The sequence below is a fragment of the Pelodiscus sinensis genome, chromosome 17, assembly GCF_049634645.1.
Source record: "Pelodiscus sinensis isolate JC-2024 chromosome 17, ASM4963464v1, whole genome shotgun sequence".
Lineage (NCBI taxonomy): Eukaryota > Metazoa > Chordata > Testudines > Trionychidae > Pelodiscus > Pelodiscus sinensis.
The window spans coordinates 40,555,664-40,571,414 of NC_134727.1; the positions used below are offsets into that span (position 1 = coordinate 40,555,664).

General features: G+C 56.7%; 2 protein-coding genes across 2 annotated transcripts in view; both read right to left on the reverse strand.

Moving 5' to 3' along the window:
• Positions 1–976: 976 nt before the first annotated feature.
• Positions 977–11,425, reverse strand: LOC142818213 (ovomucoid-like). Its single transcript, XM_075900735.1, has 6 exons — positions 11,368–11,425; positions 9,759–9,781; positions 8,957–9,072; positions 7,714–7,774; positions 4,784–4,969; positions 977–1,096 (listed from the first exon to the last, which is right to left on the reverse strand). The coding sequence occupies exons 1-6, from the start codon at positions 11,423–11,425 to the stop codon at positions 977–979; spliced, it is 564 nt and encodes a 187-aa protein (XP_075756850.1).
• LOC102444914 (ovomucoid-like) overlaps positions 7,569–15,751 on the reverse strand; it is a 46,362-nt gene continuing 38,179 nt past the window's right edge. Inside the window, exons 7-10 of the mRNA XM_075900651.1 lie at positions 11,368–14,613; positions 9,759–9,781; positions 8,957–9,072; positions 7,569–7,774 (exon numbers count right to left, since the gene is read on the reverse strand). The gene's annotated coding sequence lies outside the window, so the exon portion shown is untranslated. The remainder of the gene's footprint in view (positions 7,775–8,956; positions 9,073–9,758; positions 9,782–11,367; positions 14,614–15,751) is intronic.

Genomic DNA, 15,751 nt, shown 5'->3' on the forward strand with positions numbered 1-15,751 from the left:
GAGCCAGGGCAGCTTTGCCCCTCCCACCAGAAGCCTGTCACCAGACCAGGAAGTATAAAGGGCGGCGCCTCCCACTCCGCTGGTGCTGAGAGGCGGTGGAGGCGGGTGGATGGGGCTCGCTCCCTGCGGCTGAGCCCGGGGACGCCCTGCCCACCGGGGCACCGGCTGCTGTGGCAGACCCGCCAGGACTGCAGTGGGCCAGCTACCCAGAGGAGGCAGATGCTGCCCTGCTCCCCCAGATACGCCCCAAGGGCAGGGCAGTCAGTGGCCTGGGGACATTGGAGCCCAGTCTGGCTGCAGGCAGCTGGCGGGTGGGTTTCCCGCGGACCGAGTGGAGGAACACGCTGCCACGCCCCGTTAGAGCCCTGGGCTGGGGTCTGTGGGGCAAGGTGGGCCCCATCCCCAGAGTGGCCTGGGCTCGGGGTCGGCAGCTGGAGCCAGGACGCCCGACCCCTGGCGTTTCCCCTGGCGCGGCTGCAAGAGCCTAGAGATACCTGAGGGCTGGCTTTGCCCTGGGCTGGTGACAAGGGCCCGGCTGAGTGACTCTTGCGAGTGCCCTGCCTCAGGCGCCGCTCTCAGTGTTACTGGGCTTCTGGCGGCTCCCCCGCACCACGGGACTGGACTGACTCCCGGGTTAGCTCTGCCTCTGTCCCAGGGGGTGGAGCCGCGTGACTGTGGACTCTGCTCTGCCCTTGCCTGTGGGCTTGGTGCTACCTCGCCCCTGGCTTGGCGCAGACCGCTGCCTGCAGGCTCAGGGACCGTAGCTGGCAGGCAGCCTGGCTCGTTGGCCTGGCCCGGGTCTCCCACCTCCGCTAATTCCCCCCGGCACTGGGTGGAGGCGACATGGCGTCCCGGGGAGGCAGAAGGAGAGGGGCGGGCGCCAGGCCACGACAGCGAGATGCAGACGGGCAGGGAGGGGCGTGTTTGCATCGCAATTCTGGTCTCGCTCTTCTGAGCAGGCTGCTCCTTCCGTGACTTACAAGTAGGCAGCGCAAAATTCGCATTCGTTGTCGTACGTCGTCCCATCGGTGCCACAGACAGGGTCGTAGTCGTCAGGGCAATCATCTGGAGGGGAGTCGTACTCACTGCACATTTCCTAAGGAGAACAGCAGTATGGCTATTAATGGAACTGTCTGCGTTTCTGCGGTGCTCCTCTCCCGCCTCCCACGGGGCTGGGCGATCTTGGAGTCCAATCCTGTCCCCTGTCTCTGCTGATCTCCGGACTGACTGCCCCGGTCCTCTCTCGCTGCCAGGCAGAGCTGAGCCCGTCTCCCTGGTGCAAGAGACCCTATGTCTGCACACCAATCCGTGCGCCCAGATCAGCGTGACCCACTCCAGCCATGGTCAGGCTGAGGGTTTTTCCAGAGTAGTGTACTCGGGGTGGTCAGCTCCAGAGAGTCACTCTCCCCTGTCTGGGACACAGGGCAGAGCCTGCCCCTACCTTGAAGCCTGAGTCCTTCCAGGTTTCTAACCGAGGCTCATGGTCCCTGGGCTGCCACAAATGTCAGATTGGAGAGAGTGACCATTCACGAACGGAGAGAGATCGACTTCCCTCCTCAATCAGGCCAGCAGCATCTGGAACACAACTCAGACAGACACAGAGAAGGGACGCATCGGAGGGAAGGGCAATTAAACATGCTGGTCCCTGGCGAGCCCTGGTAGGACATGCATGCCTATTCCCCACCAGCTCAGGAAGTACCAGCAGGGCATCCCTCCTGCTCACACATCCCAGAATGCTGTTTGCTTCTGCTGCCGCAGCGCGATCCCACTGAGTCATAATCAGCTTGTGGTCCCAGATCCCTTTCCACACTCCTTCCTTGCATTTTTATTATCAGATCTGGCAATTTTTGACATGAAGAGTTTATTATTTTGAAGCGATTCAAGCTTCCAATTAAAAAAACCAATGTCTTTATCTGTGTATTCTGAAGGATTTGTTTCAAAACCTCTTCGCAATTTAGCAGGCACTACACAACTCTTACATGATATTGTGTTACCTCGAACACACTGGGAACCTGGAGCCTTTCCGTTGCTTGTGAATCCAAATGACAAACAGTCTTCACAATACCTGCCTTTCTTATTAGTCAGCTGTAATTTTTCATAATTAACTTGAACTGCCTCAGTATTTTCCTTGCTGAAAATATGGGAGTTTGAAATACTCACTTTTTTCTTTAAAGTTCCTTCTTTTAACCAAGGATCCCTGGGGAATTTGAATATTAACTTGTATATTTACAGTCACACAAGAGCCACGCGTGCTCACAGTGAGTGTGGGCATTTCCTCTCCCCCACAGTGATGAAAGGCTTTCCGGTGGTCTACACCAGGGGTCTCCAAACTTTTCAGCCCGAGGGCCACATTAACTATCAAACAGCAGTTCGGGGGCCGACTACACACTTGAGGTCCAAATACAAAACAATCAAAACATGGATGTTGTTTTTAATTATTTATTTAATATTATTTTATTCAGTTATTATTTAATAACACATTGATACACTACACATGAACACCTGTATTAGTGTGAATGGTGAAATTGTTTCCTGGATGCCAAAATTGTTTCCTGGATGCAGACATTTCTGGCTTTAGATTTGTTGTCCCTAACATCAACAGTGACCTGAGATTATCATCGGACAAGTTTGTTCTCAAATTGTTCTTCACGTATTTCATTTTTGAAAATGTTTGTTCACACAGGTATGTTGTTCAGGTATGTTGTTCACAGGTAGACTCTACACCATGGCGTGGGATTGCACCACTGACTGACAGCACCTTCACCCCCCGCCCACTCTCTGCCTTTACAAAGGGACCTAGCAGCAGCTGCTGGTCCCGCTTCTATTGATCAGCGCAAGATTCCTCTCCCCTGCCGCTCTGTCATTCCAAAGGGACCAGCTGCTGCTGCTACTAGATCTCTTGTAAAGGCAGAGTGGCAGGGCAGGGGAGGGGAGGCGTCTCAAAGTCCTGCGGGCTCCTCTCTGTCTCTTTAGGAAGGGCGGAGGGTGGGGAGGGGGATGGGAGCGATCAGGTTCTCGCGGAACCCGAACTTTCACTTTGTGGAACCCCAGGGTTCTGCGACCGCAATTTGGAAAACACTATACTAAAGCATCCCTGAGAGTATCTGTCTAACCAGTTCTTCAATTTCTCCCGTGTTCGAGATTCCACATCCGCTCCAAGAAATGATTCTCTTGTTTAACCACCTGCACAGAGCTCATAGGACTATTACCATGAGTCACCTCAGAAATAGACTGGCTGCTACTGGAACTAGCCACTGTGGGGGGCTGTGAACTCGGGTACTGAACCGAGCTCGATTGAAGCGGAATTGACTCTCCCAAGTAGAGGCAGCAAAGGGCCAGAGAGAAGAGTAGAACAGCTTCTGTGATTTTCATGGTCTGGTGGCTGTCTGGTCTGGTCCGCTCTGATATATAGGGTGCCGGAGACCCCGCCTGCAGGATGACATCATCCAAAATAGGAGTCACGGCTCCAGCATTCGGAAGCAGAACTCCCAAGGGAAATACCGAATCGTGAATGTTTCCTTGTCAACAAGTGTCCAGGATTCATGGGAGGAACCTGCAAGTCACGCCCTTCTTGTGCTGAAGAATGGAGCAATTCTGTGTGCCGAGTGCTTCCCACGGGCCAGGTGCCGCCCAGACCCGGGCATTCCTGTTTGTTGTGACAGAGTAGGAAGGAACCCATCATGCTGCAGCGTCAAGGCCTAGCAAAGGTACCAGCAACTGGCATTTGCCGTCTTACCAACCTCTTTTGGCCACGGCCTGCCGTGGGGCCCAGCAGCAGGGGGCCAAGCTGTCCCGAAGGGATGGCCCTGAGGGCTGATCTTACAAGCGTTCGGCAGGGAGCCGGAGCGGGGAGAAGCGCAGAGGCTCTTTAGGGCAGGTCACACTCAGTGGCCTGTGATCCCAACAAGCCTTGAGATTCCAGGATCGTCCCCCTTTCCCCAGCTCGTGCCCTGTGATAACAGCGGTGTGGAAATCCCCTCTCGGCCGGGAGGGAGGGGCTGTGGCCGGGGCGCAGTGTGCCGCCAGCAGGCCCATGTCCCGGTGTTCACGGACAAAGGGACAGCTCCCCCAGGGCAGCCCCACACGAAGGCAGGGGACAGGTCTGCTGGGATCCGGAGACCCTGGGCAGGCAGTGGCTGTGCTGCACAGGGGCAAGAGGGCAGCACGGAGCCCAGGCAGAGGGGCCCTTTGTGTTTGAAGTAAACCCCTTAACTCGAATTAGCTGTTACTCCTCCTAGAATGTGGTTTAACAGCTAATTCGAGTGAAGGGGTTTACTTTGAACTCCCGGGCTAGTCAGCTTCCAAAACGGCGACCGCCGGGAACATGCTAATGAAGTGCAGGATATTTAAATCCTGTGCTTCATTTGCAATTTCGATCACCCTCGTTAGCCTCCCTAGTTCGAACTAGGGGGCTCGTGTAGACGTAACCTGCATGTTTTACGTGGTGGTTAAGCCATGATGGCACTCTTTTGGTTCTCTTACTGTGGTTTTTTTTAATTTGGGGTATACATTGAAGTTGAGCCTCTGGTAGAGTGCCTTTGAAAAGAGATAACAGCCAGGGGGCACTGTTGATTTGCCTACTGGTGCTTGATCTCTTAGGGGTCACATTGCCCAGCTTGTCTGCAATCCCAAGGTCTAGAGATGGCCTTTAGGAAACAAAGCTGAGACTCCCCCATAACCTGGGACCCTGGAGCTGGGGCGTTCAGAGCAGGGAACAGCATGAGGCTCATTGGAGGAACATGAGGCACAGCAGGCTGTGTGTTGGTGCAAAGCCAAGGCCTACAGAGCAGGCAGCCAGAGTGTTGGGGCGGGCGGAAGCTGTGGGGTTTAGCAGCATCTTGTCTGTTACCACGATGTGGTCGTACCCAGGATGCCTGCAGGTCGGTCCGGCAGCCCCAGTGCAGTAATGCTCCATGTAGCCAAGTGGGTGCACAAGGTTACCAGGTGTCAAGTCCAGTATTTGAGCTTTCTGTTGGGAAACAAATTGAGAACATAGAATTGTCCGGTATTTTCTGAACAGGGTGCAATGCAGACTGTGCTGCCATGTCAAGTGTGTCCGGTATCTTTGCTGAAACCACCTGGCAGCACTATGGGTGCATGTTCTCGGGAAGACACTGAAGGTGGCAGCCAACCCCCCCAGTACTTGGCGCGCAGACGGCCGGACACCGAGGAGCTGGGCTATCACCGACGCCCGGCAGGAGGGCTGTGTGACCACCGGGGTGGGTCGACCCGCACTGCAGCTGACGGAGTGACCTCGACCCAGCTGGCCGAGAGGGCCCCACCCTCACAGACCTGCTGGGCATGCGCCCTCGGGAGACTGGCTATAAAAGCCTTTGGAGCAGCTCACTCAGGGCTGGCTGCCGGAGGGGGAGGAGGTGCTGAGGCCGGGTGCTGTTCCCAGAGACGCTGCAGATTGAGAGTGAGCCCAAGGGGAAGACGTCAGGGCAGGGAATTGCACCCAGAGCCCTCAGTGTTGTGCCAGGAATCCCGCCTGAGTGAGCCATGGACCATGCCGCTGCCCACAGGACTCTAGACTGGGACCCGGTGGACGTGGGGGGCCTGGGACACGCTCCCCCTCCATACACCTCCCTGCCTGGGGGAGCTTTGCCAAGGCTGCATTGCCTTAGGCCGCAGGGCTGTAGTACCCTGACTAAGGGGGCTTATCCATGGCCTAAGGCCATGGGTCTGTATGACCCTGACGAGGGACTTGTGTATGTGGACTGGGGCCACTATGCGGTAATGCCATCAACACAGGGGTGGACTTTTTGGTAAAAACCACGGGGGCAATAGTGCCCTGAGGAAAGGGGCGTTTATACTGACTGAGACCGTTGGGCCAGGCCGTAAATAGAATCAGGAATTGGAAGGCTGAGCTGAGGAACTTCCAACCGCTTGCTGCTCCTCGACAGGTGGGTGCAGGATCCGAGGCGGAGAGGCGGCGGGTGCAGGGCACCCTCCGGGGAGCTGCATGCTGATTCTCAGAGGAAAGGAGATGGAAGAGAGGGGGTATAATAACGAGTGGGGCCCTAATGGGCACACTCCTGGTGCTCCTGCACTGTCTATCCCAGTGTTTCTTAAACTTTTTAAGACCGAGGAACACCAAACAATACTTTTTTTTATTGGGAACACCAAGAATTTTTTTCTTGAGGGGGAAAAAAAAAGGAAGCTGGTTCCTTTAAGGGTGGCCATTTTGAATTCTGTTCTCTCCGTGGCACACCTCCAACTGCCCCATGGCACACCGGTGTGCCGGAGAACACACTTTAAGAAACGTTGTTGTATCCCCTGGCCAGGCCGCACGGTCCCTGTGCTAAGAGCTGGTATGACGCGGCAGAGGAAGGGGAAATGGAGCCAGGGAAAGAATCCAGCAGCGTGTGATTCTTCCCAAGCAGACGGAGTGACGGGGACTGTCAGGATCCCCACAATGCAGGGAGAGCGAGACCTTGACTCCACGCAGGGAGCTGGTGGTGGATCGTGAGAGCAACTGGATCCAGCCTGTGGCCCACCGGGGAATTCAGCTTTCTGTGCAGTGCCTGTGGCCACGGATTCACCGGCTGCCCTACAGGCACAGGCTCGACCCTGCGGCCTTCAGGGCCCAAGAGGCTGAAACGCGCCCATTACAGCAGTGAAGTGAGGCTGAGCGCCCGTGAAACGCAGGAGCCAGAGAGGTGGCGGGCTACAGGTTGGTGCAAAATCTTTGGATAAAACAGTTTCCCATCAGAAAATGCCATTTCGTGTAAATCAACATTTCCCACAAGCTTGTGGCGATTTGGACACAATTTCAGTTTTGAGAAAAATACGTTGGGAGGATCTGGAGGGCGCCGGAATGATCCGCTCCGAGCGGTCACGGGCACTGTAGGAACCCCTGGGTCGGGATGTGGGGACTGACCCTTTCTGGGGTTGGCCGTGCGAGCCGGGTCGGACTGGATTCTCCCCTGGCAGCTTTTGCGATGTGAACGTGCTCCAAGGAGCGCTGCCATTGAAATGCTTCTGCCCCGCCCGCGAGGAGCTCAGTCAGGAGGGGTCACAGCAGAGGCCGCAAGCCGCCAGCTGCCCAATGACTGGCTGGCGAGGCAGCAAGGAGAGTGGGAGAAATGGCTGGAGAGGCGGCCGTGGGGGTGCAGCTCACAGCACGGCTCAGCATGGCCACACGGAGACCGAGGAAGGAGAAGGGCAAGCCCTTTACACCTCCCACCCCCTGGAAGGAGTCAGACACGGGGAACGAGTTTGGAGGGTTGGTCCTTTGGCCTCCCATCCCTTGATGGTGTCACAGGCAAACGCCTTTTCCCTGGGGCGATGCTCATGGTCTCGTTCGGGCCATTGAGCACACTCAGAGCAGGAAGGAGTCAGACACGGGAAGCGTATCTGGGGTTGCATGGAGGTTTCTCTTGTAGGAAACGCCCTGGCAGGAGGCGATCTACTGATTGCCAGTCTGTGGCTTACTTAATGCACGTGACTGGTCGTTGCATTGTGGGTTCCCTTTGAGACCGGTCAGTAAACTTGGCAGAGCCTGTGAGAGACCCTGGAGAGCAGAGTCCCTGCTAGGAGAGCGGAAAAACCAGCGAGGCAACGGATTGTGCGGAGTTTCCTTTATTGCGCGGGCAGGGGGATGGGCAGCGACGCTACCGGGGGCCAGGCCGTGGAGGTGGGGAGAGAAGCGGCTCCGTGCAGGGTTCTGGTCGTGGCAGCGAGCATCTAAAGTTCAGTTCTGGCTACGACCGCATCATCATATGGGTAACATTCGCCATAATATGCAAAGGCAACATACTCTGGGTCTGTCCTAGGGAAAGAGAGAGAGGCAGAGAACTCAGGGCTGCAGCAAAGCTTCTCCCAAGCCCCCAAAGTATCAACTAACCCGAGCCCTTTTGCTGAGGGCAAACCAGAGAGCGAGAGCGTTGACCCGGCCGGTAGGCGCCGTGAGGCGATGGGGCTTCCCTGGGCCCCAGAGGAGAGGAACTGACCCTGGTGCCTCCGTGGGTGGGTGGAGCCAGGGCAGCTTTGCCCCTCCCACCAGAAGCCTGTCACCAGACCAGGAAGTATAAAGGGCGGCGCCTCCCACTCCGCTGGTGCTGAGAGGCGGTGGAGGCGGGTGGATGGGGCTCGCTCCCTGCGGCTGAGCCCGGGATCACCCTGCCCACCAGGGCACTGGCTGCTGTGGCAGACCCGCCAGGACTGCAGTGGGCCAGCTACCCAGAGGAGGCCGATGCTGCCCTGCTCCCCCAGATACGCCCCAAGGGCAGGGCAGTCAGTGGCCTGGGGACATTGGAGCCCAGTCTGGCTGCAGGCAGCTGGCGGGTGGGTTTCCCGCGGACCGAGTGGAGGAACACGCTGCCACGCCCCGTTAGAGCCCTGGGCTGGGGTCTGTGGGGCAAGGTGGGCCCCATCCCCAGAGTGGCCTGGGCTCGGGGTCGTCAGCTGGAGCCAGGACGCCCGACCCCTGGCGTTTCCCCTGGCGCGGCTGCAAGAGCCTAGAGATACCTGAGGGCTGGGTTTGCCCTGGGCTGGTGACAAGGGCCCGGCTGAGTGACTCTGGCGAGTGCCCTGCCTCAGGCGCCGCTCTCAGTGTTACTGGGCTTCTGGCGGCTCCCCCGCACCACGGGACTGGACTGACTCCCGGGTTAGCTCTGCCTCTGTCCCTGGGCGCGGAGCCACGTGACTGTGGACTCCGCTCTGCCCTTGCCTGAGGGCTTGGTGCTACCTCGCCCCTGGCTGGCCCAGACCGCTGCCTGCAGGCTCAGGGACCGTAGCTGGCAGGCAGCCTGGCTCGTTGGCCTGGCCGGGGTCTCCCACCTACGCTAATTCCCCCGGCACTGGGTGGAGGCGCCATGGCGTCCCTAGGAGGCAGAAGGAGAGGGGCGGGCGCCAAGCCGTGACAGCGAGATGCAGACGGGCAGGGAGGGGCGTGTTTGCATCGCAATTCTGGTCTCGCTCTTCTGAGCAGGCTGCTCGTTCCGTGACTTACAAGTAGGCAGCGCAAAATTCGCATTCGTTGCCGTACGTGGTGCCATCGGTTGCACAGATAGGGCTGTACACAGGAGAGCAGTATTCTGGAGGGTAGTCGTACATACTGCACATATCCTACAGAGAACAGCAGTATGGCTATTAATGGAACTGTCTGCGTTTCTGCGGTGCTCCCCTCCACCTCCCACGGGGTGGGCGATCTCTGAACGCAGGGCAAGGACAGTCCCGTCCCGGGGGCTCGCGGAGTCCATCCCTGTCCCCTGTCTCTGCTGATCTTGGGACTGACTGCCCCGGGCCCCTCTCGCTGCCAGGCAGAGCTGAGCCCGTGTCCCTGGTCAAAGACGCTTCCGAGATCACACGCTGTGTGCAAAGGGGCATCTCCTGACGGGGGATGCTCAGACAGAAAACCCTTCCGGCTCTGTGGGACCGTCCCCTCCCCTGCTGTGTCTCTGAGTTGCTCTTCGCTCTTCCAACAGGCCCAACCCCCCCCCCCGGGCAACAGCGCCTGGGATCCGCCCCTCGGGCCACGTGGCTCGTGTCTCCCCTGCCGTCAGACACCCCTGGCTAGCTCAGGTCAGCTGACTTGGGCTTGGGCTGCACAATTGCTCTGATGGCCTCTATTCTCGGGCTGGATTCTGACCTGCAAGGAGGGGAGGGTCCCAGAGCCCCAATGTCTGCACACGCTGCCCTGCCTTGAAGCCTGAGTCCTCCCAGGTTTCTAACCCAGGCTCGTGGTCCCTGGGCTACCACAAATGTCAGATTGGGGAAGGCGAATGTTCACAAACAGGGAGAGATCGACTTACCTCCTCGATCTGGCCAGCAGCATCTGGAACAAAATGCAAACAGACACAATGAAGGGACGCGTCGGAGGGAAGGGCAGTTAAACATGCTGGTCCCTGTGGAGCCCTGGTAGGACATGCATGCCTATTCCCCACCAGCTCAGGAAGTACCAGCAGGGCATCCCTCCTGCTCACACATCCCAGAATGCTGTTTGCTTCTGCTGCCGCAGCGCGATCCCACTGAGTCATAATCAGCTTGTGGTCCCAGATCCCTTTGCACAGCACTCCCTCCTAGACAGTCGTTTCCCACTTTGCGTGCACGCTACCGATTGTTCCTTCCTAGGAGCATTTTGCATTTGTCCTTATTGAATTTCAGTCTCCTTACGGCCAACCATTCCTCCAGCCTGTCCAGCCCCTTTTGAACTATAACTCTACCCTCCAAAGCACGTGGAACCCCTCCCAGCGTGGTATCATCTGCAGACTTCACAAGTGTCCTCTCTATGCCAGTGTCTAGAAGTTGATGAAGAAATTCAATCAAACCCAGACCCATTCCATGTGGGATCCCTCTCCATACACACCCCCCCCCCCCCCGCCCTGCCCCTCGCCTTTCCTGTGAGCCACTAATAACTACTCTGTGGGAACGGTTTTCCAACCCGGTATGCATCCCCTTTTGTAGCTCCATTTAGGGCCTGTCTTTCCTCACATTGTTCATGAGAAGATTATTGATTGCTTAATAATTTGCCTTGTTATCATTCCAGATATGGATCAGCTGGCTAGTCTGTAATTTCCCAGTTGTCTTAAGCAACCAATCGTAAAACAACACCGAGAGGTTGGTCTCATCTGTTGGCTTTTGAAACACAGGTCCCTGCCATTTGAGCGGAAGAACTTTTCCTTGAGCTGCCAGCTGTAGTAATATCCGCTGATGTCCTTTCACGGCTACATCCAGGCCACCACAGCCAAAAAATGGCCACTGACATCAGCGGAAGCTGGATTAGACCCGAAGAAAAATGGCTTGTGACTGTCCCTAAAACAGCCTGTTACAGGATAGGCCATTTCATGCACAGACGCTTTTCCGCCACTTGGTTGTCCTGCTCTGCACTGGATCTGATCGGTGACTCCAGTTCCAGTGTCTTTCGTCCCTCGTCTCTCTAACCGTGCAGAGTTTCCTGATCTGCTCATTATAGGGACGCTTTTGAAAACCATGTAATCTAGGACTTCCACAGTCAGTCTGCAAAGAGCCAGTTTAAAGCAAGAGGGGTTGAACTCTAAAGACTGTGTCTCGGCACCTGTTTTGAAGGATCCAGGACCTCCCTGACAGTCCTAACACCAGGACCACCCTGACACCCCGACCAGTGTAATTTAACTGGCTTCTAAAAATGTCCAATGAAGGAGATTCCAAATCAACGTTGGCAATTTCCTCCAGTGTTTAACCTCCCTGACCGGGCTCATGGAACTAGCATGCTGCTTGTTGTGAGGATGGTGCAGGGGTATCTCAGACGTACCTCGGCTGCTACTGGAATGGGCCACAGTGCAGGGCTGTGTACCCAAGTCCGGACCAGAGCAAGGTCGACCCCGTCCTACCAACAGAGGGTTTGGAACGGAGCTCAGTAGATGTTGCAGAAAAGTGACTCACCCAAGTAGAGGCAGGAAAAGGCCAGAGAGAAGAGCAGAACGGCTCCTGTGATCTTCATGGCGAGGCGGCTGTCTGGTCTGCACTGGGCTCTTGGTGCTCTGCTCCCTCGGTAAACCCCACAGACGGAGCCCCGCGATATATAGGGTGCGGAGAACCCGCCTGCAGGATGACATCATCCAAAATAGGAGTCACGGCTCCAGCATTCGGAAGCAGAGCTCCCAAGGGAAATACCAAATCATGAACGTTTCTTTGTCAACAAGTGTCCAGGAAGCATTGCAGGAACGTGCAAGTCACACCCTTGGAGTGCTGAAGAATGGAGCAATTCTGTGTGCCGAGTGCTTCCCACGGGCCAGGTGCTGCCCAGATCTGGGCATTTCTGTTTGTTGTGACAGAGTAGGAAGGAACCTATCATGCTGCAGCGTCAAGGCCTAGCAAAGGTACCAGCAACCGGCATTTGCCGTCTTACCAGCCTCTTTTGGCCACGGCCTGCCGTGGGTTCCAGCAGCAGAGGGCCAAGCTGTCCCGAAGGGATGGCCCTGCGGGCTGATCTTACAAGCGTTCGGCATGGAGCCTGTGCAGGGAGAAGCTCAGAGGCTCTTTAGGGCAGGTCACCCTCAATGGCCTGTGACCCCAACAAGACTTGAGATTCCAGGATCGTCCCCCTTTCCCCAGCTCGTGCCCTGTGATAACAGCAGCGGGGAAATCCCCTCTCGGCCAGGAGCGAGGGGCTGTGGCCGGGGCGCAGTGTGCCGCCAGCAGGCCCATGTCCTGGTGTTCATGGACAAAGCGACAGCTCCCCCAGGGCAGCCCCGCACGAAGGCAGGGGACGGGTCTGCTGGGATCCGGAGGCCCTGGGCAGGCAGTGGCTGTGCTGCACAGGGGCAAGAGGGCAGCACGGAGCCCAGGCAGAGGGGCCCTTTGCCCCTTGTGCACCCGGAGATCAGGGCTGAGCTGAGCTTCCAGGTCGCTGCAGTGGGGCTCAGGAGGGGGGTCATTGGGGCGCTGGCGCTGGGGGGCTCCACACGGCCCAGTGCTGCTGGGGGCAAGGGAGGGGTGTTCTCTGCTCCCATGTGCAGGAGCCGCTGGAGAGCGAGTCACTGGGTGGGTGCCCTGGCCCTGCCTCTGGGCTGGGGGTTCCCTTCTCCCCTTAGCTCTCGAACTCTGGTTTGCTCTGGCCCAGGTCTTACTCCCCAGAAAACGCTGCTATGGAGCCGCTGACCCGTCCCTGGCCCACGACAGGCCCGTTCAGAGTCTGGCTGCTACAGAGCTTCAGTGTCCCTGCAGCGCGGTGCCATCGGCAGAGGGGAGCAGGCGCTGGGTGGAACTGGTGGCCACGCTAGCGCCAGAGCACAGAGCAACCAACTCCATGCTGCGCGGTTCACAACAATGACAGTATCAAGACTGCGAACATAAGAAGAGCCAGACTGGGCCAGACCAAAGCCCCGTCTATTCCAACAGCTTGTTTCCCAACAGTGGCCAATAGAGGTGACCCAGAGGGAATGAAGAAAACAGGGAATCATCCATTGATTCATTTCCTGTCGCCCATTCCCAGCCTCTGACAAACAGATTCCAACCCATCCTGTGTAATAGCCATGGATGGACCTGTCCTCCATGAACTTAACTATTTTTTTCACTCTGTTAACATCCAGGTTGTCATAAGATCCTTTGGCAAGGAGTTCCACAGGTTGAGTGTGCAGAATGTGTAGAAATATTTCCTTTAGTTTGTTTTAAACCTGCTACCTATTAATTGTGTTTGGTGATCCCAAGTTCTTGCATTATGGGAACCAGTAAATAAGTTTTCCTTATTTATTTTCTCCACACCACTCATGATTTTATAGACCTCTAACATAACCCTCCTTTGTCTCCTCCTTTAACTTGGAAAGTCCCAATTTTTTCACTTTCTCCTCATATGCCAGCCATTCCAAACCCCTCATTTTTGTTGCCCTTTTATGAAGTTTCCAGTGTCAAGGTATCTTTTTTTAAATGAGGCGACCACAGGTGCCTGCAGTATTTATACAGTATGCATGTATTTGTATAGAGGCAATAAGAGATTTTGTCTTATTCTCGATCCCCTTTTTAATGATTCCTAACATTGGTTGCATTTTTCCACTGCTGCTACACATTGCTGGGAGGGGGAGTGCGGAAAGAGCCCAGGGCAGGCATCCTTAGTCTGGTGGGGCCAGAGCCGGTGTCAGCGTGTGGTAGGCAGAATCCGCACTAACCCAGTGGCAGACGGAGCTGCAGCTGGCAGGGCTGGGATGCAGCAGGGCGGGTGGAACTGCATCCCCCCTGCCAGCCCAGCCATGGGGGCCCCCTCTCTCTCCCGCCGCGATGGCGGGCTTGTGTGTGAGGGCTCCCCGCCAGTGCTGGGAGACCCCTCTGTGTGCTAGTCCCCACCCGCCAAGCAGGGCCTGGCTGGTCCCTCAGGACTGTGTGTTTGATGCCCCACCCTGAACCCAGTTGGGGAGCAGCCGGGCAGCCACCACCAGCCTCCCCGGGGCTCACGCTGCCATCAGATGCAGGCAGGGACCATCAGGCATCACTTGCAGGTAGGGGTGTGGATGGGTCCCTGTTAAGGCCTGACTCCCCTCTGGAGCCTGGTTCCTCAGAACATTGTGTTTGCCCTGCATCCGAGCTGCGGCCAGGCCACTGTTGGCTCAGCCTGACCGTGAGCCCAAGCCCCTGAACTGACTCCCTAGGAGAGATTGAGCTGGGTGCAGTGAGGCACAGTGGCCACCCCTGCTTGTTCTCCCAGCCTTTCCCTGGGGCGCTGCTCAGGGTCTCATGATTTGAACCATTGATAACACTCCGAACGGGAAGGACTCAGATATAGAGAACGTCTCTGGAGGCTGCTTTTGGGTTATTTTGTAGGAAGAGCCACGGCAGGAGGTGATACAGCGGTGGCCAGTCAATGGCTCCGAGTTTATATGAGTGGGTGTTGCATTTTGTGTTCCCCTTGACGCTGGTCTATAAGCTGGAGGGAATTTAATTGATACCCTGGGGAGCGGAGTCTGTCCTTTGAGAGGGGGAAACCCACCGAGGGCAGGAATGGCTCTGAGTTTCCTTTATTGCAGAGACAGGTGGGGAGTCAGCGATGCTGTCAGGAGCCCTGGGAATGGAGCCTGAGATGACAACATGGCTCCCCTAGTGAGAACTAGCACCTACAGTTCCTCAACCTTGTGCCCAGTTTTGTCAGGCGTCTGGCATTCTCCATCGTGCTCAAAGCAAAGACTCCCAAGCTGTTCACTGGGGGAAAGACAGAGACACAGAACTTAGTGGTGAAACCCCCGGCCAGTTGGAGCAAGCGTCTATCCAGGCCCCATTACATCAAATAACCAGAGCCCTCTGGCTGGCAGCAACAAGAATCCAGACACTTGACCTAGGCTCTAAATAGTCGCTCACAGCTCCAGGGCTCTCCAGGGCTTTCCAAGCTGTCATTAAAGTTATCTCTACAGTGGTTTCCAGAGCAGGTGGGAGGACGTGCCAGGCACACCCTAGGTGTAGTGAATACTGGGGCAGTGCTGTGGGCTGGGTCCCCCATGGGGCACATGCCGTCCAAGCCTGGGTGTTCCTGTTTGTTGTGACTGTGAGTGCGCAACAAACGGCTCATGCTGCAGGTTGAAGGTGCTGCCCAGCAAAGCCCCTGAACAATTGCAGTGGTACCAGCCTTGTTTGGCCGGATCATGCCACAGGGCCCAGCAGCGGGGGCAGGGCTGGCCACGAGTCACTGGGATGTTGTCCGGACCTTGCCCGTATTGTGCCTGGGGCCGGTGCCTGGCTCAGTCTGCAGGCGCTTGAGAGCAGCTGAAACTCATTCCAATGGCCTGTGACCCCGACAAGCTGTTTTGAAAATCTGGAGGTTCCAGGACTTCAGATCCTGCCTTTCCCGCTTGCGTGGTAACGTCCCCCTCTCGCCGTTGCCAGAAAGCCGCCTGCCGCTCTCCTGAACAAGGAGACCTACTTGCAGAGGTTGTTTACAAACTGTTTTCCTGAAGCCCCACCTGATCCAGGGCCAGGCCTCCGCCATCATTCCTGGCCTGCCCAAACCCAGGGCTCCCTTGTCATTATTTACCGTTTGCCCACCCACCCTGAGGTCAGGGCGCGGGAACCCTGGACCGTCTGTTTGGGTGTTAATTCCCCCGAGACTGATCCGGGTGGACGGGGTTGGAGTGGCCACCCACGGACCCCGAAGCATCATCTCGGGATCCCTTTTGGAAAACCAGCGTCACATTCGCTACTCTCCAGTCATTTGATACAGATGCTGATTTAACCACAGTTGGTAACTAGGCAATGGCACATGGGAGCTCCTCCGACCTGGTGGAAGAGATCCCTCACGTCTGTCTGTGCTTTGCGCTGCCCATCAGAGCCCTTTTTGTGTAGACAG

Bases quoted from the DNA above. Each gene is read 5' to 3' on its own strand.
- LOC142818213 (XM_075900735.1), bottom strand. From the start codon at position 11,425: ATGAAGATCACAGGAGCCGTTCTGCTCTTCTCTCTGGCCTTTTCCTGC. The intron at 9,073-9,758 runs GTAAGTCGATCT...TGTTCTCTGTAG, and splicing joins CTGCTGGCCAGATCGAGGAG to GATATGTGCAGTATGTACGA. The intron at 7,775-8,956 runs GTAAGTCACGGA...CTCTTTCCCTAG, and splicing joins GAATTTTGCGCTGCCTACTT to GACAGACCCAGAGTATGTTG.